Raw genomic sequence first — 21,821 nt, 5'->3', positions numbered from 1 at the left:
AATCAGAAACAAGAGATTGCACCTAATGTCAGAAATCTGATGCTGAAAATGAGCAACAGAAGAAGCGTTCTCAGCTTGTTTAGCCTTCGATCAGGACTTCACCAACAAAAGTTTGGAGTTGCGTGATTTAAACAAATAGTTTGGGAAGTGTTCCAAAGGAAATGCAGACTGGATGAACTTCAGAGAAAACAGGAAGTGAAGAGAACAGAAAGGTCTCCCATTAAAAGAAATCAAATCATCATTTTTGCGTGAAACAGGGTTTTTCCAGCTTTATTTAACACAATTACATGGGTTCGCTTTTGCATCAATTTTCTCATTTACACAAAATCAAACTTAAACACACACTGATGCACAACTATCTACTAAAATAGAGAAAACCCTTCTTTTATGCCATATGTACAAAATGAGATTTCACTAAATGTGTATTTTTTTTTTTTTTTTTTTTTTTTTTTTTTTGTACATTTACAGCTTACATGGAATTTCAAAATCATCATAATGTTGGCAGTGTAGCTATAACGGCTCCATGCAGAAGTTTACATTGAAACGAAACACTCAACACAGACTTTCACATTATCAAAACCTGAGCCCAAATGGTTCCACACACATTTTCCCTGCTCCCAATCTCACTGGGGCTTTAATTCAATCATAAGTGGAACAATCACATGTTGCTCCCGACTGACAGCTTCTTCAAGCTGTGACCGAAGCTAAAATAGGACAACAATGCAGTCATTCTTTGACTTCTCTGGCCTGTTTAAAGAAAAAAACATTTATAATTGAAGCCTGGAATTAGGTCGATCAGGAAGTTACAAAAACACATAGTCTGAAAGGAGTTTGATCTGAGACCAGAGGTGGACTGGCCATCTGGCATAACGGCCATCGCCCCAGTGGGTCGTTGACCCAAAGTGGGCCGGTCCGCTACGTGTTTCTTTTGGGTTATTTTGACGAGCATGTGGAGGCAGACATATTAACACGTGGCCAAAAATGGTCCAAAAGTGGCAGAAAAAGTTGGCCAAAGTGGGACAAAAGCAGTCAAGAGTAGCCAAAAAATGGACAATTAAAGAGGAACAAGGTGGTGTGTAAATGCAAAAGGTAGCTTAAATGGGCAAAATGTGTCAAACAATAGTTAAAAATGGCAAAAATGTGGAACAAAAAGATGCAAAATGTCAGAAAAAAAGAAAAGAAGTTGTATTTATTGGGCAGAAGTTATCTTATTGGGAAAAAAAGTAGTCAAAAAAATTATAGAAATGACCAAAATTGGATAAAAGTGTCTAAAAGAACTTGCAAAAATAGACAACAAATAGGAAAAAAAAAAGGATATTTAGTGGAAAACGGTAGATAAAGTTTTGAAAAGGCGCAAAAATGTGACAAAAGAAGTAACAAAATGACCAAAGAAAAATGGTAAAAAGGGGTTAAAAAAGTTCCCCCTTTTAAGGTTTTCAGGGGGAAAAATAATTCAAATTCAGACATAAAGAGCCACATGTTGAGCATCACTGACTTTTAACAGCTTCTACATGGTGTCACTGATAATTTAGTGGGCTGGTCTGGACATAAAATGGCAGGGCTTTTTTTTTTTCTTTTTTGATGTTACGGTTTTGAAACTGAAATTTGATGACTGAGTGCTTTGATGTGTTCCTTTGATATCGAGAAAGTGGCTGTATTCTGAATGCACTCAAACGAAAGAGTAACTCTACCTGAATGCAATTGCCCTGAATGAGTGTTCTAAATACGTTTTCTGAATACACGTGTTCACTTACAAGCCAACACTGTATATAGATATGTATATTTATTTATTATTTTATTGTTATTATTTTTTCTCTTTCGTTCTCTCTCTTTTATTACTTGTCATATCTTTCCATACTACTCACCAGGATGTTTTATTTATTTTTCTCCTCTGCCCTTGTAACATAAAACAAAATAGGCCAAATAAAAAATTGATCACAAAATCTCACGAGACAGTATGTATGAGGGAATTTGTAAATCGCCATGGCAAAGATGAGGCGGATGTGATCTTAACGTAAGGTTTAGATGCTCTGTGTAGTTCCTTTACATGTTTCCTCCTTTCATGTCTGCACGCAGAGTCAGACGTGGCAATTTCTTGTCATGGTCTGCAAAGAGACGAGTCATAAGTTCACTCTAGCTGCGTGTGTCTGTCTGTCTGTCTGTCTGTCTGTCTGTCTGGGGAGCAGAAATAGCTGAGAAAGCAACTCTTGGACCAGGCTGTGCAGCTGTGGCCCCTCGGGCTGCTGCTGCTGCTGCTGATTGCTCAATTTTACTGGACTGGTTTGGGGTCTAGTGGGAGGGGGAGATTTAACAAAACTGGTAGTTGTTGGTCTTCATCAGAGGCTGCTCCTCTTCCTCATGGTCACAAGACTGATCACAGGGGCCGGTGCAGCATTTGGGCTCGTCACACACTTCACCTTCTGCCACCAGCTGCTGCACGTTCTGGTAGATTAGCTGTGGAGGAGCATCGTTAACGTGCTGACGTTTAGGCCATGAAAACCACATTTTTAATCTGGTTATGGGTGAGAAGTGTCCAACATTCGTCAGTCAGGTTTACAAAAATCACACATGATCTACTTCAGAGGTACGCAACTTTTATCACTCACAGCAGGGGCCACGTAAATGTGATTGGCTGATCTGAGGGCCACATGATCAACATTCATGTCAGCATTTGAAATAATAACCAATCAGAGCATTACTACAGGAAAGAACAAAGGCTTTTGTGCATTTTGTTGTCATTTTGTGTATTTCTGTACTTTTTAAATTTATTTTTGTTGTTTTGCATATTTGTCTGTAATTTTTGTTGTCATCTTTGTGTGTTTTTGGATATATTATCAATATTTTAATTGTATAATGTTTTTTTTCTTATCATATGGTGGGTTTTTTTTCTTCTGTATATTTGTATGTTTTTGGAGTCATTTACTCATTAAATCAGTCTGGGGACCACATGTGGCTGCCAGTTGCTCATGTTCAATCTAGTTTATTCCAATGATTTGGCAACATAGCTTTTTAACCCTCATTTTGTGTTAAACGTTGACTGTATCATGAATGCTCATCACACTCTTTTCTTTGGTATCTGCACGCCTAATAGAAATATGCATTTCTGCATTATTTTGACAATAACGTGTAGTTGTATACTGCTTATCACTGGCTAAGTTAAATTAATTTATAGAGATAAAACTTTTGAATTGATCCAATTTGACTGGAACACATCATTGGTCTGCAACCCATGGCTCTGGAGCCACATGTGGCTCTTTTATCTCTCTTCTTTGGCTCCCTGTGGCTTTGTGGGAAAGAAAATCAAGTGTGTGTATTTATTCATCAAGGGGAAATCAGATTTTAACATGAAAAGGAATCTATATTGTGTAGGATTTGAACACTTTCAAAAACCTCTTTCAACCACCTTTTTTGGATTATCCTGGTCATACCCTATGAAAGAGCTTAGACTGCTTTTTGTCATAAACTTTTGAAGAAAAGTTCAAATCCATGAATTTTTGCTCAGCGATTTAGAAAGCACAGAGTTGAGCCACTGATTTTTTTTAAAAATAAATGCGTTCGAATTTATCTTATTTTATTGAATTTGTTTTTAAAATGTAATGTGAACATTGTAAGAGTATCCAATAATGTGTTGAATTTTTGTCGCTCATCATGTGCGTCACAATTGCCAACGTGTGACACCCGCCGTCCTTTTTGTCCTTAATTACAAGACAAATTTTAATTAAAGATGAACCTTCAACCCAGCGTCTTTCTTCTCGGAGTTTAAAATATTTTTGTTCCATGCACAAATGTAAATTTGTTTTCTCTGTAGCCGTTAACTCATTTCATTAATGCAACACACTGTAGTTTGTTGATGTACAACATGAAGGCAATACATTATACTCTAGTTCTCCAGTTTCCTTTTATATATTTTATTTTGTAAAGACCACAAACAATAATATATTTATGTGTTGTGCTTCTAAATATTTTTGTTTGTTTGTTTGTTTTTTGAGTTTTTTGTTTTTGTTTTGTGGATATGAATTGTGTAAATACAGCACTATAAAATGAAGAAAGAGGGGTAGGATTTTTTACAAGTTCTTTGAACTTCCACCTTCTCCTTTTGAGTGGCAACTTTGTATTGTTTTCCTTCTGTAACCTTTGTTTTATATATGAATTTTCAAAATTAAAATTCAATTAATTTAATTGATTTTTAATTTTCAATTAGTCAAAAGGGTTGATGGCTGCTAATGCTTTTGTTTCTGTGTGGAAACAGGTCCAAACGGCTCTTTGACTGATAAAAATTGCCGACCTCTGAGTTATAACAGCTCAATGCAATGGCTAATCTACCAATCCTGTGGTTGGGCCTTCAGCAAAAATACATACATGCAGCATCACATATGGTGATCTTTATTTGGGTTTTGCATACACTCACCGGTTTCTCTTCAGGTTGTTCTCCAATAAGCCTTTCTATCATCTCACAGATAGCGCTAAATGTTGGACGCATGGTGGGTTCGAGGTTCCAACACATCTTCATTATCATGTAACTACAACAGAAGTTAAAATCTGTTTAGATGATGAGTTTACAAGCTTCTTTTTAAAGACTTTACATCAAAACGTCTTGTTTTGCTGTTGTGTGTTACAAAAAAAAAAAGTCCATCGGAGGCAGTGACGCAGTTTGATCAGAGAGACTCATTCATCAACAGACCCTGTTCCTCCAGTTCCATTTGGCCACCGTGAAAAAACAGTTCCATGGCTTCCTGACTTTCAGATCATGTGGCTAACAGGCAGAAATGAGGCCTGACTCACAACAACTGATGATTGCACCCTGACTCACATTCAGTCCCTTCCCCAGCACAGTTTTTCTGTGGTGTGACTTCCACGATTAATCAGTCCAACACAGATGTCAGCGCTATCTGAGATGTTAAGGAAAAAAGGCTTTGTTTTCCCATTTTGGAATGTTTTAGATTTTATTGTTGGGATTAGTTGAATTTTGATTTTAGGTGAAGTAAATCTAGAGTTTGAGCTTGTTCAAATTAAAATGTGGACTGGTTGAAATAAGTCTATGGGCCTTTAGGATTTTAAAGTTTGGCCTTTGTTCATTTAGGGTTTAGGCTTGTGATTTTAGATTTTGGGCTTTTGAAAGTTAGTTTAGAGAACTTGATTTCAGAGTTAGGGCTTATTAAATTTAAAGGTTGGGTTTGTTGATTTTTGGCTTTATTAGGATTGTTAATTTAATGTTTGGGCTTGTTGTAGTTAGAGTTTGGACAATTTAAGTTCATAGTTTAGATTTAGGGAGAGGGAGTGTTTTCTTCCCACTGTCGCTAAATGCTTGTTCATGTGGATCTTGTTGGGTTCTTTCTTTCTTACTATGGACTTTATATTTTGTTCAGCACTTTGAGATAACTTTGTTGTATTTTGCGCTATATAAATAAAGTTGAATTGGATTGAATTGAATATGTTGAATTTAAAGTTTGGGCTTGTTGAATTTGGTTTTTGCTTGATGATTATTAGACTTTGGTCTGTTAAATTAAAAGTTTGGCGATACTGAATTTAAATTTTGGCTTGTTAATTTAGGGTTTTGTTAGTGATGCTTGGAGTATATGCAAATAGAAATCAAGGAGTAGCTTTATGCACTCTAAAAATTGTATTTATAGCAGTAGTTGAAGAAACTCAAAGTTCTGTTTCATTCAGATTTCTGCTTTAGCTAAGGCAGCAAACAACCTGCTTTTCTCAGTTAAATGAACCTGCATTTATTAGGTTTCCCATGATGCTGTGCTAGTTATCAAACAAACTAAAATTGTATTTTAATGTTACTACTCTAAGTCGTTTTCATTGAACTATGCTATCAGGTTAGAAAATAGCAGTAATTCACTTTTGGGGTTATAAATATTATTGTGTTTGAAAAACTGAAAACTTGAAGTTGACGTGCCTTCATCTTAAATTGGATTAGTGGGAAACATTGATTTGAGAACAATTCAATGATTACCCTTATAAAAAGTAGTTTATTCAAGTGTACTACAATTATACTTATTTTATACTAAAACTGAGGCAGTATACTTGAAGTTTACTTTTTAAATACTATATTTTATATACTTAAGAACAGCATAGTGAAGTATACTTAGATCATACTGAAGAGCATAAAGAATAGTCTACATTAATACTTAGACTTTAATACTAAACCTCATACTTATTCTTAGTTCATAAAAGTATACTCTAAGTATACTTTAATAAACTAAAACGTGGACTAGAAGTATGACTTAGTACACTAGTAGTATATAGATGAGTATACTTGTATACTTGAAAGTGTACTTTTGTAAACTTAAAATGACCTTATAAAGTATACTTAAAGTATACTTTTATAAACTCAAAAGGTTCCAATTTAGTCCGAAGAAGTATTAAATTAGTACTTATTTATAATTATACTTTTTAGTACGCAACAAGTACATGGTCCATAATATACTTGGTATACTTATACTCAAGCATAGCTAATAAAATGAACTTCAAGTTTACTAATTTTTGCTAAGGGTAGGTCCATGGCAATTAAATCAATTGTGTTTATGTAAATTATTGAGTTAATGTCAAACAACTGAACTCATGTAGGTGTTAAGAATAGAAAAAATGTAATTAATTGGTCAAAATATTTAGTTTTTCAGTGTTGGTTAACTTCATGAGTCAATTACAGCAGCTGTTTAATGAGCTGCATACTGAAAAAAGATATCTAGATATTTATTCAGCTGAGTGAAAGGTTGTCATGTAGAGATTTTCTAAAATATGATCCCATTACTAGATTTGTAACAATGTTGGAGAGATCACGAGCATAAGTACTGCATTACTAATGTTTGTAGTCACAGTAAAACTGAATTACTATGAAATATTTACTGAAGCTATTGTGATTAGCACCACTATAAAAAAAAACAAAAAACACTGCTGATAGTCACTTGATCCCCTAGTACAGGGGTCTGCAACCTGCGGCTCTGGAGCCTCATGTGGCTCTTTGACTCTTTTGCAGTGGCTCCTTGTAGCTTTAAATGCCATTAATCATCAATACAAAGGGGATTGATGATTAATGGCATTACCTTCAAAAAAGATTATGAGAAAACAATTGGTTAACCTAAAAATAAATCACATTGTACTGCAACCTCTACAGACCATTAACTTTCAAAGTTTACAAAGAGTATTTTGGAACAAAACAGATATTTTATTTGTGTGGGGAAAGATTTATTTAAATGCCAACATGCCGGCTTAATGTGCATGCTTGATATATTGCAAGAAATTAGCAGTTAGCATGTGTTGACCAACATGATCATGTGTTATCAATTTCAAGTTATTTTTTGTAGCCCTTCAAAAACATTAACTCGTAAAATGATTTGATATTATTTTAACTGTATAGAAATGTATACGCTGTATTGTCTTTGAGAAGGACTTTAATCCAGACGAGATTAGGCAAAATGGCTCCTTGGAGAGTAAAGGTTGCAGACCCCTGCCCTAGTAAATCTCAGCTGATGATTAGATGACATCAAATGAAGAATTACAATCGAATGATCCAAATACAAAAGTAAAAAAAAGTGGCAGGGTGAATATTTGTGCAAAAAACAATTATCAGATTAGCAGACAGTGTACTTACATCTTAGGTGGAGCAAAGTCTGGTTGTGCCATCTGGTAGCCATGTTTCAACATCTTGTAGAACCTGGAGTCAACAGCCATGCTGGGGTAGGGGCTTTTCCCTAATAGAGATCAACACAATGCATGGTTTGCCAAAAAAACAAAAAAAAAAACTTTCGAACAAGTGTCTCGAAATGTAGACATCATGCCAAAGAAATCCTACCCAAAGAGAATATTTCCCACAGGAGGATCCCGTAGGACCAAACGTCACTCTGAACTGTGTAGATACAATCAAAGATGCTCTCTGGAGCCATCCACTTCACTGGCAGACGGGCCTTAACACAAAGGGTAGAAGTAATTACAGACTTTACATTGATCAGTGACCTCATTTTTATTGGCATCTGCTTACATTGCCCTTCACCACATAGTTGGAGTCATTCATGATGTCCCTCGCCAAGCCAAAGTCACAAATCTTTGCTTCTCTGTGATTGGTCAAGAGGACGTTCCTGGCAGCAACGTCTCTGTGAATACACTACACGCACACACAAACACACCCTATCAATGTTTCGCTTGTCAAAACCAGATTAGTGAATGATGTCCTTTTCTTCTCATTGTGGTATGAAAGATCTGGAAAGTTAAACAGCAATGAGGAGTAGCATAAATCAAAATCAACACAAACAAAACCATCACAATTCTAAAATGGAATTCTGTGTCTTTCTTTTACTGTGAAGATTTCCACGACAACATTGAATAAACTGCCCTAAATAAGAAGCTAATGAAGACATTGTTAATGTTTTAAAGCTTCAAGCTAATGTAGGTTTTAGCTTTCCATAAACTTCACATATTTCATCATTAAAGAGTAACTAAACCCCAAAAAGTAGTAGTGTTAGGGTTAGTAGTGGCATATTTTATTGTAAAATGTCAGCGTGACTGTCCTCTATGGGTTGAAACTTGGCTATTACAATTATTTTTGCTATTGGCGGAGAACAAGATCATGTGATTTTTTGGGACCATCTTGCATCACAACCAAGCACTGTTAGCCCCGCCCCTTTTATAAAAACTACCACCCGTGGGCTCTACAATCTGTGGTGAGTAGGTTGAATTGAAAGAAGAATGAATAGAGGTATATTGAGTTATGAGTAGCTAGTTTGCATAGCATTGATTGTTCATTGGAGATTTTATAGTATAGACTGGGCGTGTCTTCACTGCTCCAGGAGCCACGCCCATAATCAAGGCATTTTTTGAATTTCCCTCCACGTGGCAGGTCAGGAGAAAGCAGGGGTTTCGTTACTCTTTAAAGTATTTACAAAGAAGAATAACTGTGTTGAACATGTGAGATGAATATTAGGTTTTAAACTGATTAGACTATGATTTCTAATTAGGATATAAGACCATTAAGTCGAACAGCCTAGACCGGCGCCTTAGGTGTAGAATCATGTTCGAGAGGAGCACAGTGAGACCAATCAAACTCTACCCTGGGTTTGGCTTCCAAGATACACACAGCAGTTGTCTTTGTGTACAATCTCAGTCTTAGATCACTTTAATTAATAAAATCACTCACGTTTTTTGTTGCCAAGAAGTCTAGCCCTTGAGCTACTTGAAAAGAAAACTTAAGCAGGTCATCCATGTCCAGCGGCCAGTCACCTGTCTCTTCACATGCACAGTCTGGGCAAAAAATCAAAATTGTATTTTAAGTTGGGGAAAAGACAAGACTCGTCCTTATTCACCAAGAGACACTGCTTTAATGAGTCCACAGATAAATTCACCCTCTATTGTTTTCATGGTAGGCAGCTGGCTGGGTCTCATCTCTAAGTAACTGCTGGAAGATGAACTGGAGATCCCACTGTCACTATGAGGAGAGGAGAAGCATGAAGGTAGGCATTAGCATGGACTGGAAGAATCACTAAAGGAAATACATGTGTTTCTATGTGTGTCATCAGGTACCTTCTAATGAACTGCTTCTGAGAGAAAATGTTCTTGTAGTCACTGGGAACCTCCGTCATTTCAGGAATGTTCATAACAAAGTTTTCAAAGGTTTCGGCCTTGTGACGGAGGAAGTTGAGGAGATCGCCGAGGCTGCAGTATTCAGTGATCACAAGCACTGGTCCTGATGGGGAAACACAGAAACAAGTGATTCAAAAGACTCCAAACTTCATTGTCATCAATATCATCATCAAACAATAGCATGATGTCTGACCTCCATAAGTGCAGGCTCCCAGTAGGTTGACAATGTTCTTGTGGTGTCCCAGATGACTCATGATCTTCAGTTCAGACATTAAAGCCTCCCTCTCATCTGAATGGGCACTGGCTACAAAACCAAACTATTATCAGAGAGGCTTTATCCATAAGAAACAAACACTTTTGCCTGTGTAGATGGGAGCAGCTAATCAAGTTTCCACCAAACAGTCCAAAAACACGTATTTTAACTAAATGGTGTCATGGCAAATTTACGATTGTCCTCGTTTGGAAACATGATTTGTGCTCTGGTTGAATGATGGGGTCCAGACGAGAGCATAATGATTTTTATAAAAAAAAAGGATTTATTATACAGTAAATGAAAAGAAGTACAAAAAGGGCATCTTCCCTGCAGGGAAGGAGACATGTAACTAACAGAAAGTTTTCTGAGCACCAACTTTTACAGATAGGAAGAGCCCACCCAAAGATGAGAGGGAAGGAGGGTGTGAAGGGAGGAAGGAGTTAGATGGTGAATCACTGTTACAGAGCTCTGCTTATCAGAACTTTGGTATGAGACCTTGAGCAGAAACTGTTTTTTTGCTGGCACTGTGAATACAGCACAATCTGTCTGTACTGCGGGTAATCTAATCTAACATGACTCAGCAAAAAAGCAACGTCCCTGTTCAAAAGTACAACGATATAATGTAGTCATTGTGTATAAACACATGCAAAATTGTACACATGAACACACATTTCATGATATGATGATTAATATAATAATTGCCATAAATATGATCATAAAAGCTAAGGGGTGTGTGCCTCTTGTCTTTCTGGGTGTTGCCTCTGATAGACTGGTGTTGGTTCTAGACTGTAACCAGGGGTGGACTGGCCATCTGGCATACCTGGCGTCGTCCCAGTGGGCCGTCGACCGGAAGTGGGACGTCCGGTCCGCTACTTTTTTTTTTTGATGAGCGAGTGTAAGCAGACATGGTAACAGGTAGCCAAAAATGGTCCAAAAGTGGAAAAAAACGAAACAAGAAATGACTGAAAAGTGAGTAAAATGGGCGAAAAGCAGTCAAGAGTGGCCAAAAACTGGGCAAATAAAGAGGAATCAGGTGCTATATAATGGCAAAGGGTAGCTTAAATGGACAAAATGTGGCAAACAATAGTGAAAAAGGGCAAAATGTGGAACAAAAAAGAGGCAAAATGTCTTGAAAAAAAGGCAATAATAAGTTATTAAGCAAAAGTTAGCTTATTTGGATGAAAAGTGGCCAAAAAATTAAAGGACAAAAAATGGATAAAAGTATTAAAAAGAACTTGCAAAAATGGACAAAAAATATGAAAAAAAGGATATTTATTGGCAAACATGTTAGGTTCTGTTTAGTTTAGTTTGTGTTTAACCCTTGTGGTCTTTTAGTTTTTCTGTGAGTCTTTGGTTATTCTATTTCCGAGTATGTTTTCTTGTGTTAACTCTTGTCTCTGTGTTTCCAGGGATTCCTGCTTGTGGCTCCACCCCCCAGTGATGTCTGTGTGCTTGGTTTGTGACTGATTAGCTCCCTCATGTTTCCTCCCAGGTGTGGCCAGTTCCCAATCAGGCCTCCTCCACTATTTAGTGCTTGAACATTAAATGTTTGCTGGTTGATTGTAATGTCTACCCTCCTCATGTCCTGCTGTATTTGTTCCTTGCTTCCTTGTAACCTGTTGGATTATGGTTTTTTGGTTGTTATGCTGCGTTTACACCGCGTTTACACCAAACGCGGTTTCTGCGGCACAAGTGAACAGATTACATGCAAAGTCAATGGTTTAGACGCGCTGGGAGGCGAATTATTAGCCGGTGGGGCGGCGCGGACTGTTTAGGCTAATCGTAGCGGTGTGTGACCACCGGGAGCTGTATGACACGGCCTGTTATTTTAACCAGGACCAGGAAGGATTTGGCGTGGAGGAGAATCAGCGAGGAGGTGGAGCAGCAGGTAAATGTTCTCTCTGTAGTTTTCATCTTTGAAAGTCGGCAGTGAGCGAGGATAGCATTAGCTAATGATAACATTAGCCGCTAACACCAGCTATTTCCAAACGGTGGAAATGCCCTATTGTCATGTCCTTTGTTTCACCGCGAGAGACGAGCAGCAACATGGCCCAGGGGGTTGAGGAAGACAGGACTCCAAAGTATGGTCAACCATCAGAGACTGGAGGTTTGTTTATCAGTGCAGACATATAGAAATTTATACCAGGTTAATATTCAGGCCTTTATGCATCACAGGGCTTCTTCTAGTGGGGGATCTAAATCTAGTATAATGATTTAAAATGTGTAGTAATGTGTTAAATATTGTTTGCTGTCACTCAGAGGTAAACAATCAGATGAGTGATGGAGAAGGACAGGGAGGGGGAACAGATGGTGCTCAGGGAGCAGGAGAAGATGCTGATGGTGCTGCAGCAGCATCTCCTGCAGAAACAAGTGCAGCCAAACCATCTGATATGAACATGACAGAAGTTGTTTTGCATTCTGTTATAAATAAAATGTATCTATAAATGCTTGGTATATCAGTGATGACAATGTTGATCATTACGTCATTTAATGTTTAATTAAAATATATCTATGATCTTAAGTAACAGTGACTTGATAAGCTATTTATATATATAATGTGGTGTTTGTTTATTTTTAAGGAAAAAGAGCAAAGAAGAGGCCCAGCCAAGGCTCTCCAAGAGAGGTGGAGCAGCTTATCCTACAGACCTTCAGGAGACCTCCTCCTCACCACCAGCTCTGACTGAGGATGAGATGTTTTTGAGAGACCTGCTTCCTACCCTGCAAAGAGTGCCACCAGAATTTAGGGAACGTTAAATTTGGAAAATTTTAATGAGGTTTTTGATTGGGCTGGGGTGGGCGGCACTCTTTGCATGGCAGGAACCACATTGTGAATAGTTGTTTATACTAGTTTGTTTATTATGTAAGTATTATAATATTGAAGTAAATAGTTTGTTTAAATTTGAGGTATTATGTTAATGTTCATGGTGTTCTTTCAGAATTGTTGATTAAAAACACATTTTGAAGCGTACTTTTGCTTTCTTTTTAAATGCATCTTAACAGCAATGTGTACACCACGTCAAGGTTACATATTTTGTTCATACAAGAATATATAGTTTCCTCATGTTGATTCTCTGTGAGACCTTTAATGCCTTAAATTAATTTCAGAGGTGAGGTTTCTTGGATTATTTCTTTCTGGTTAAAAATGAAGCTGACAGACGTTTCTCTCCCGATTCTTCCATATTTATTATACACATGTTAATACAGTAGGAAGTTTGCTCTATAGAGGTAGGTGGTTGGCTCTTAAAATAGTCGTTTTGGGTGTGCTGGTGCAATATGTCTAGCCATGGAACAGCTCCTGCAGACAAGTACGATGTGAAGACCTCTCGTCCATAGCTGTTAGCTGTGGTCCTGAAGGAGTCACCTGTGGCCAGATACCTGCACAGTGAACAACATAGAAAAGCTCAGATCATTGATAATCAGATATATATAATATGGGTGTGTGTACGTGTGCATAAAAGGTGGAGAGATTAGAGAGAGAACAGGCCTTATCTCCCAGAATGTGTTGCCAGATGACAATTAACAGTAGTAAATAAATAATGATTTATTAATAAGAGTTAAAAACAATAAATATTAATGAAACAAGCCTCATCTTCCAGAATAGGTTTCCAGAGGACAAATATAACAATAGTAAATAATTTATTATAATTAACTTTTATTTTAATAGTAATATATTTATGATAAAGACGATAATAAAGCAGGCCTCATCTCCCAGAATAGGTATCTCAAGAAAACAATAATTTTAATAATTCTGCTTTTTAAATTCCCTTGGGATTAATATAGTATCTATCTTTATTGTGTATTTGAGAGATGTGTCTGATGAATCATGGCATCTTCAGTTGCTTATGAAACTTACCGGAGACAGACAGACAGTCGTTCGGCTGCAGAGATGGAGCTCCGGTAGTTGGTATCCTGCCGGGACATCCGTGGGCCAATCCGACCCAGTAGGTCATCGAATTGGGCGCTGGTCATCCACAGGTACCGCTGGAAGCACTCATCATCCAGGTGTAGCTCCTGAAGCAGGTAGTGAAGCTCACCGAGTTGGATGTGGCACTGGTTCACCTGGTGAAGCCAGGAAAGCCGACGTTTCTTCCCCTTCCGAGGGTAAGGAGCAGTGAATTGACGGGGGTCCTCCATAGTTGATGGTGGAAACAAACAGAGCCTGGTTGTCGCCTTTTGGGAGTCTGGTGGGCGGAGCTTCGCTTCAGACGCGAATATGAAGCAAATAGGGAAACATTTTTTGATCCTGTGAATCCTGCGGAAGGTTTCGCGCGGCAGACGCGAACGGTCCCGCAGAAACCGCGTTTGGTGTAAACGCAGCAATAAACAAGGACTAGTTCCAAGAATGCTATGCCTGCATTCTGCGTGTTGAGTATTACTGACTTAACAGCTTCTAGATGGTGTCGCTGATAATGTAGTGGACTGGTCTGAACCGAAAATGCCAGGGCTGAATTTTTGTCCCAGTCCACCCCTGGCTGTACCTTACATTACATGGTAGGTACTGTAAGCTTGGATGGGCTACAGCACCCTAAATGCCAGGATAAGTAGGTATAGAGGATGAAGGAAGGAATTATAAAAACTAACCTTTTAACATTTTCACAGCCACACGCAGGGCGTTATCTTCTTTATCCAGACCGTAGGCTGTGGCTTCAACAACTTTTCCAAATGCACCCGCTCCAAGGATCTTTCCTGTTAGTTGGACAAACCATACAGTCCATGATTATAGGGAACATGCTATGAATTAGAAGTCAATCACGAAGACATCCACCACCCCAGTGTTAACTTGGAAAAATATGTTGCACACCCAGTTTGAGCTTGTCACGAGGGAACTCCCACTTCTCACTGTAGGGAAGCTGTGTGGGGTCGATGAAGGTGTAGTTGTTCCCGTCTCTAGCTTCAATGATCTTCCAGCGAATCTCATATCGAGGTTTCTAAAGGAAGCAAACGAAAGTAAGGACAGGGCTCCTAAATGTTGCACCATGCTTACACATTTATCTCACCTGTTTGTATTTATACAACAGAAAAACCAGCAGCACCAGTAGGATGGCCAGAATCCCTGCTGCTCCAGTCAGAGTGGAAGTGAAGAGCGTGTCTATGATGGATTAACATTTGATTTATGAATAATTATTCTTACATACATTCACATTTTGTCTTATCTTATTTCCCATGTGGAATTCATAATCCTCACCAGAAACCTCCATGGCAAACGTGTCACTGCTGACTCCTGCAACATTGAAGGCCACACACTCCACCGTCATCCTCCGACTGGACGGCCCCACAGTGAGCACGCTCTCCACTCCCACCGCCCCATACTCCTCCCTCTGCACCTCCACGGTGGGAGCCTGGAGGGGGATGGCCAGCTGTAGGCCTGTGTTGTTTTCGTTGCACCTGCCTCGAACACAGTCAGAAAGAGAAATTAGCGATACATTCAAAGACACATCAAAACATAAGCATCTGGCCCATGTTCTGCCATTAGGAATGTAGCTTAAAATACTGCAGCTTCATCCCTGTGGAATTACACGTACGTGGGTCGAATCCCTAGACACTGATACCAGATGATTCTGGGAGCAGGATAACCAAATGAGGTGCAGGTAAGTGTGGTTACATTTTCCCATCTCACCACAGCCACAGGTCTTTCTGCCAGTCAAAGAGTGAAAAACAACTCATTACTTTAGGAGATTACCACAAATCCACACTAGATCACATAGACCTAAAGGTTTTATTAACTATCCTGAAAAAGCGTTTTGAATTCTGATGATTCTGCCACTCACGATACATTTGGACTTGAAATGTGATGGATGCATTGGTCAAGTCACTTCTAGCATAGAATGTGTACTGGCCCTGTTCCTGCACGTTCATTCTCCTCAGCTGCAGGATGGCATGGTATCTGACAACAAACCAAAAGGGATTTTTCTTCAGAGAAAAAGAGGAATGTCTGCAGACTCAGCAGTGACTCATTGAGTTATTTAAATTCAGAAATTTCCAATGTTTCATCTGGTTGTGTAGATCAACATCGTGAAACGACAACCCAACTCTTTCTTTTTGCCATTTCACGACATTGAAACTCTCATGACCTTGTTGTTCCCTGTTAAAATTTACACAAAGTGCACTGACAGCATGTTTAGATTTCAGAGTAACTTCCTCTTCTTCTAGTACACGAGTCATTATGGAAAATTTGGGCAATGTAAAAGTGTTTTCTCACATAAATTAGTGGATTTTGGTATTGTTTGTGTACCTGTTGTTGTATTGGATGAACTTCTGCTCCTGCGTGGATGTCCTTGGAGAAATAGGCATGTGCCATTTGTGCTCTTTGATTTGAGGATAGGCCTCAATGAACACAGTGAGTTCCAGATCTTCTCCCTCATTTACTTCCACTGAGAGACCTTTGTAGGTGAGTTTAGGTGATAGCTGGGGTGACAGCCGGATGTAGGGCTTATCTGCAACAGCAGAGAAGCAAACTTGAATGATGCTTCTTTTTATTCATGTATAGTCTTTGGGTTTGGCTGTTATTTGTAGCTTACCCACAACTAGCAGGTAAGTGGTTGAACTGTTGCTCCCGGCTTCATTAGTACCGATGCAGGTGAGGTTTCCTGTGTCGGTGAGGTCCACAGCAGAGATGGTCAGGATGCTGTTAATGTCCAGGCGATTCTCCCCACTGGAGCGAACCCTCTCCTCTATGGTGGGTCTCTGAAGAAAAGACAAAAATGCATTAACATGAAGATATCCCCACAGTCAGAATCCATCGACTAACTTGCACGGACCGACTTGGTGGTGTATTTCCAGGTGACGTTGTAGTTGAAGTTTGGATTGTGTGTTGTGCAGGGAATCTTGAGTTCTTCCCCGACGATGCGCACATATTCGTCTGTCTCCAAGAAGACGTAAGGTGGGAAGCGAAGCTCTGGGACACAAAAAGTCAATCGTTGATGTGTCAATGCAAAACCAAGGATCATTTTGGCTGACTTGGGCCTCACTCTGAATGACATTGATGGAGAAGGCCTTGGATGTCCTCTCCACACCGCTGACTGTGGCTGTGCAGACGTAGTCGGCATTAAAGCTATGGTGAAGGCTGCGGATCAGGATACCACGGTGCCTGTAAACAGTGTAGTTCATTCCCGGAGGCACTGCTGTGCCATTGTCCATGCGCAGGCCCAGGTTTGTGGCTGATGGGTCAGTCAGCAGGCAGGGCAGAAGGTAGTCCTCACTCTCTTTTCTCACCACGCGAAGGGACGTGCTACTGGTCCAGAACACACGATTTGGATCTGTAATGAGATCATATGTAGGAATAGTTTTTTGAAAAAAAAGGAAAACTCACACACAAGTAGGCTACGGTGAGCTTTTTGTCAGTAATATCTAACACATGTAATCAAGTTAAATACCAGAAGCAGTTGACTTCCCTTTTTCCAACTGACCTTTTACATACACGTGCACAGAGGAGGTACGTTCTTGAGATCGTGGTCCAGCTACGTAGAAACAGCTGTACGTTCCAGTGAACTCAGCAGAGGGACGTTCTACCTTGAAGGTCCGGATGTTCCCGCTGCCCTTGGAGATGAAGCGTTTGTGCTTGGCCAGCCTGGTCTGCCAGTACACAGGCTTCTCACCCTCACAACTCAGATCCAGAACAGTCCCAGCAGCCACCACCACCTCTGAGCTCTGCATCACCTTCGAGTTGACTTTGATCACTGGACGCTTCCATTGTGCTGTGAATGGAATTGTGAAAAATACTTCTTGCAGCAAATTTCTTTTTTTTTAATTTAAATCTAAGGCGTTTTAAGTTCATTTTTATGCATCTGATTCAGTTTGGAGGCATTTATAAGGAAAGAAACAGATGGAAGACTTGGCCCTAAAAATGTCTCTTATTTCAACTTCTCGTTGCTCAATTGACTTCAATTCAGCCTTTTCTGGATGACATTGAGCACAACGTGTGGTACAGCCTCAACAAGAATTCATCTATAAATTTCAGACTTAAATTAAGCTATTGTATATGTTTTGCAAGCCTTTGAAAGGATGTAACCACGTGTGTATTTGTCTGCTGATGACTTCTTGTTGATTTTTCTTAACACGACTCAGCCTCATGTCATAGCAGACAAACAAATGTATTTCTTTGGACTCGAGGCATGTCTTGAGAGCAGAGGTGAAAGTAACGATTCACAAGTATTCACGTTCCTGTTATTGAGTTGCTTTTATGGGCACGTGTACTTTTTTGAGTATATTTCTAAATCAGTAATTCTACTTGTACTTAGTTAGTACATTTTAAAAGAAGTAAAGTACCGGTCATTTCTTAAAATTTTACATTCAACCATTACTTTTTGTTTTAAAATGATCAACGGACATTGTGAAATTACAAAAATATAATTACCAAACAACAATCAAGTGCATCACATCATAGCCGACCAGTTAGATTTAACGGAATGCACAGCGCCAAAACAGCATTAAATGCTGGAGTTCATAAATTAAGTTATACTTAGAACATAAACATTTTTTTATTATTATTTTGAATTAAATTGAGCTGTTATTTTATTTTTAAAAAACATGTACATATTGACAAACCTTGTATTTTATATAGATGCCTTTGTGGAAAATAAATTAACTTCCAATTGCGCAAGATTTGGTCTCTTCTTTTTTAAGTTTATACATGAGATGTTTACTGTTTGCAAGGGAACCATGACAAGGTTTATTACCAAAAATAAACATTGAGGGCAAAAGTAATTAGAAACGTTTACTTTGAGTACTATTCAACTGAGCTACTTTTTACTTGTATTTGAGTATTTTATGTGACTTACTTGCACTTGAGTATAATATCAATCAAGTATCAGTACTTCTACTTCAGTATAATATATCAGTACTCTTTACAGCTCTGCTTGTGAGTTGGTCCTAGATTGTCTTACAAATAGATCACAGCAAGTCAGGGTGAACAAAACTTTGTCTAGTCGATTATCCTCCTCCACCGGAGGCAAGGCTGTGAGTTATCAGCTGTCTTATAGATTCTGTACGCAAATGATTGTTTCAGTCGCTAAACGACAGCTTTATCATAAAGTATGCTGACGACTCTGTCACTGTCAGCGTGGTGGGGGGAGTTCGTAGGACATGGGCAGCTTCTTGATTATTTTATAACTTGGTGTGGAGAAGCTTTCCTACAGATTATTATCAATAGAACAAAGCTCCTCAGTGCAGCATCTTGTAGCAGATTATAAATATTTAGTCACTGTCATTCCCATGACCCATGGAAATGCACAAAATCTAAATAGTGCAATAAAAACTGGTGATGGGAACACCTGAATTTTGAAAAAAAAAAACCTGCAATATTGCTAAAAAGTTTTTACGCTTTCATGAGGATGAATTTCAGTCGTTTTGATGTTGACTATTTCCGCAAATACACGTCACAGAACGTGACGTACATGGTCACATGACGTGACGGACCTGATCACATGACCATGACCACTCTGAGAAAACATGACACGGCACGTGTAAGCATAAGACTTAGAAATGATTGCTGCCATATTAGACGTGAAACAACAAAGGAATACGGAGAATCCATTTTCCTGCAGAAAAGTCTCGCGGGATGAGATTTTACAGGAGTTATGAGGCGCCTGCCCAAAACAACCTTCAATGAAAACACTTTCAAAGTGCAATTATACTTTGTCGACACTTTTAAATATCGCTTTTTTTTTTTTTTTTTTTTTTGCAAAAATCTGTAATGGAAACACAGCTACTAACAAAAAGCTCAAATTCAACCAAAACTGTGTATCTGTGGTTAAAAAAAGGCCAGCAACTATTGATTTGCTTGAAGAAGCTTGTAAAATTTCAGGTTGATTTCACCGTGATGAAACTTTTATTTAGTCAGTCACTTCCTTTTCCATTGTTTACTGATATGGTAACCTGAGTAACAAGGACAAGATTTCCCTTGAGTCAATTGTTAGTGGCCTCTAGAGTGGCGGAAGTTAAATTTAACACTATGGAGGCCATTTTAATACAGAGGTGATTAAGGAAGCAATGTCTATTCATACGGATGATTCTTGTCTACTTATTCAGGGGCATAAATTACTCCCTTCTGGCCTTTGCCTGGCTAAAGAAAAAGGGAGGGTCTCATGATCAACATTCATGTTAGCGTTTAGAATAATGTGCAATCTCAGCATTAATAAAGGAGAGAACAAATAGATTTTTATAGTAATTTTGTGTGTTTATCTGTTGTCTTACTTGTTGCGGAGTCATATTTTTGAGTGATTTTTTTTTTGTTGTCAATTTTGTAATAATTTTGTGTGTTATTGGAGTATTTTTGGATTTGTTTTCTCTTGTCTTTTACTGTAATTTCTGTCATTTTGTACATTTACTTTGGAGGGCTGCATAAAATTAGACTCAGGGCCGCATGTGGCCCCCGGGCCGCCAGTTGCCTATGTCTGCTTTAAACCATTGATTACTAAACTGCTGGGCCATGAAAGTGCAGCATGAATGCATGGCATTACCTTTTTGTTTCTAGAGTTGGAAGAATTATTTTAAGATAATATGATAAAATGATTATAACTAATAATTCATGGTAATGTGCTGTCTTGACATTCTTTGTTTATCTGACCTACATGGATCCTCCTTCACTATGGACCCAATGATACCTCAACACTAACTTACCAGAAAACCAAGCTGAGAGATTCACTGAATTGGACAAAATAGTATTTGATGCGCTTTTAACCAAATATGTGAAATTACAATTTAAAACAGGTATTTTATATCTGACATGTTTGTAGCATTATACATAAAAATAGAAAAAAAAACTGGTATTTTTAAGGAAAGAAAAAAAAACCCAAATGTCCCGCTCATCAGACACAGTGCGTTGCACAACAGATCACACAAACCATCAGTGTGTTCAAAGAAGGGGCTTAAAAAAGTGTTAACATTCAAACAGATATAATATAAAATTGTGTCATTTAGAAAATGTAAGTGATTAAACAGGTAAAAAATATGATTTATCACAGTTTTTGTAGTTTGATAATTGGCGCACTTGTCCATTTTGCTGCTTGTTTTATTTCATTAAAAGGACAAAGACAACAAAATGTGAACGGTTGTGACACATTTTGTGTACAGACACAACTTACCTGCAGCAGTTGAAGCCACAATCCCCAGCAGCAGCGTGAGAAAGGACTGCATCCTGAATCAATACCCAACCTGTGTGTGTGTGTGTGTGTGTGTGTGTGTGTGTGTGTGTGTGTGTGTGTGTGTGTGTGTGTGTGTGTGTGTGTGTGTGTGTGTGTGTGTGTGTGTGTGTGTGTGTGTGTGTGTGTGTGTGTGTGTGTGTGTGAGACAGAGGGGAACAGCAGTCAATGCCTTCCTTTACTTCTCTTTTCTGACCAACATAAACAGCATATCCAAAGCAGCAGGTTTAGCAGTCAGAACATTTGTTTTTAATAAAACTTGACATTTGGCAACAGAATCGACCCTAAACTCATCATAACTTTGAAATATTTCAACAGGCAGTAAAGCTGCAAATGTCTGTTGATTATTTTGGTATTATTATTATTATTATTAATAATATTAATATTATTATTATTCTTTAAATCATTACACCTACCTGCAGATGTCTTCAGTTGGACACAAAAAACGACCCCGGGTCAAAAGTGTAGTGTCCTTTTTCCTGCTCTGCTCTCTATCCTTCTATTAATTTGTGTTTTTTACTCTCTCTCTCCACCAGAGAAGACACACAGCAGATCCATGATAGCTCCCAGAACAGGGTGGAGTCTTCTGTGTTTGCGTGCGGTAGGCGGGTCCCTAGATCAGGCTCGGCAAATGAATGAGTCAGGGCCTATTTGTTTCAGAAAGGAGCAGAAGTGGAAGCCATGCAGAGGTGAGACTAATCACCTCCATCCGTCCTTAAAGGTTCCATGTCATGCTATTTTTCATCCATCTCCATTTGTTCTAAGAACCCCAAAAACACAGTATTTGAGGTTTATTTTCCCAAACTCGTCTGTTTTCCAGAGTTTTAGCCTCTGAAAAGTCACTTTCT

The 21,821-nt window shown here is 38.6% G+C and overlaps 1 protein-coding gene across 1 annotated transcript; it reads right to left on the bottom strand.

Moving 5' to 3' along the window:
* Positions 1 to 1,501: 1,501 nt before the first annotated feature.
* csf1ra (colony stimulating factor 1 receptor, a) lies at positions 1,502 to 21,473 on the bottom strand. Its single transcript, XM_028459261.1, has 22 exons — positions 21,390 to 21,473; positions 20,917 to 20,986; positions 17,242 to 17,529; positions 16,804 to 17,091; positions 16,594 to 16,730; positions 16,354 to 16,519; positions 16,068 to 16,269; positions 15,604 to 15,719; positions 15,358 to 15,469; positions 15,021 to 15,220; positions 14,833 to 14,924; positions 14,637 to 14,763; positions 14,417 to 14,521; positions 9,776 to 9,886; positions 9,523 to 9,685; positions 9,345 to 9,427; positions 9,140 to 9,243; positions 7,988 to 8,110; positions 7,802 to 7,913; positions 7,601 to 7,700; positions 4,409 to 4,520; positions 1,502 to 2,454 (listed from the first exon to the last, which is right to left on the bottom strand). The coding sequence occupies exons 2-22, from the start codon at positions 20,966 to 20,968 to the stop codon at positions 2,308 to 2,310; spliced, it is 2,940 nt and encodes a 979-aa protein (XP_028315062.1). The 5' UTR covers positions 20,969 to 20,986; positions 21,390 to 21,473; the 3' UTR covers positions 1,502 to 2,307.
* Between the last annotated feature and the right edge of the window lie 348 nt (positions 21,474 to 21,821).

Source organism: Gouania willdenowi, chromosome 10 (assembly GCF_900634775.1).
Source record: "Gouania willdenowi chromosome 10, fGouWil2.1, whole genome shotgun sequence".
NCBI lineage: Eukaryota > Metazoa > Chordata > Actinopteri > Blenniiformes > Gobiesocidae > Gouania > Gouania willdenowi.
The sequence above is the reverse complement of the archived record's forward strand: the minus strand, read 5'-3'. Positions and strand labels throughout refer to the sequence as shown.

Excerpts from the sequence above, each read along its gene's own strand:
- csf1ra (XM_028459261.1), bottom strand. The coding sequence starts at position 20,968 with ATGCAGTCCTTTCTCACGCTGCTGCTGGGGATTGTGGCTTCAACTGCT. Across the intron at positions 15,470-15,603 it reads ATTTCAAGTCCAAATGTATC|AAAGACCTGTGGCTGTGGTG; the intron begins GTGAGTGGCAGA and ends TTTGACTGGCAG. Across the intron at positions 9,244-9,344 it reads TACCATGAAAACAATAGAGG|ACTGTGCATGTGAAGAGACA; the intron begins GTGAATTTATCT and ends TTTTTTGCCCAG.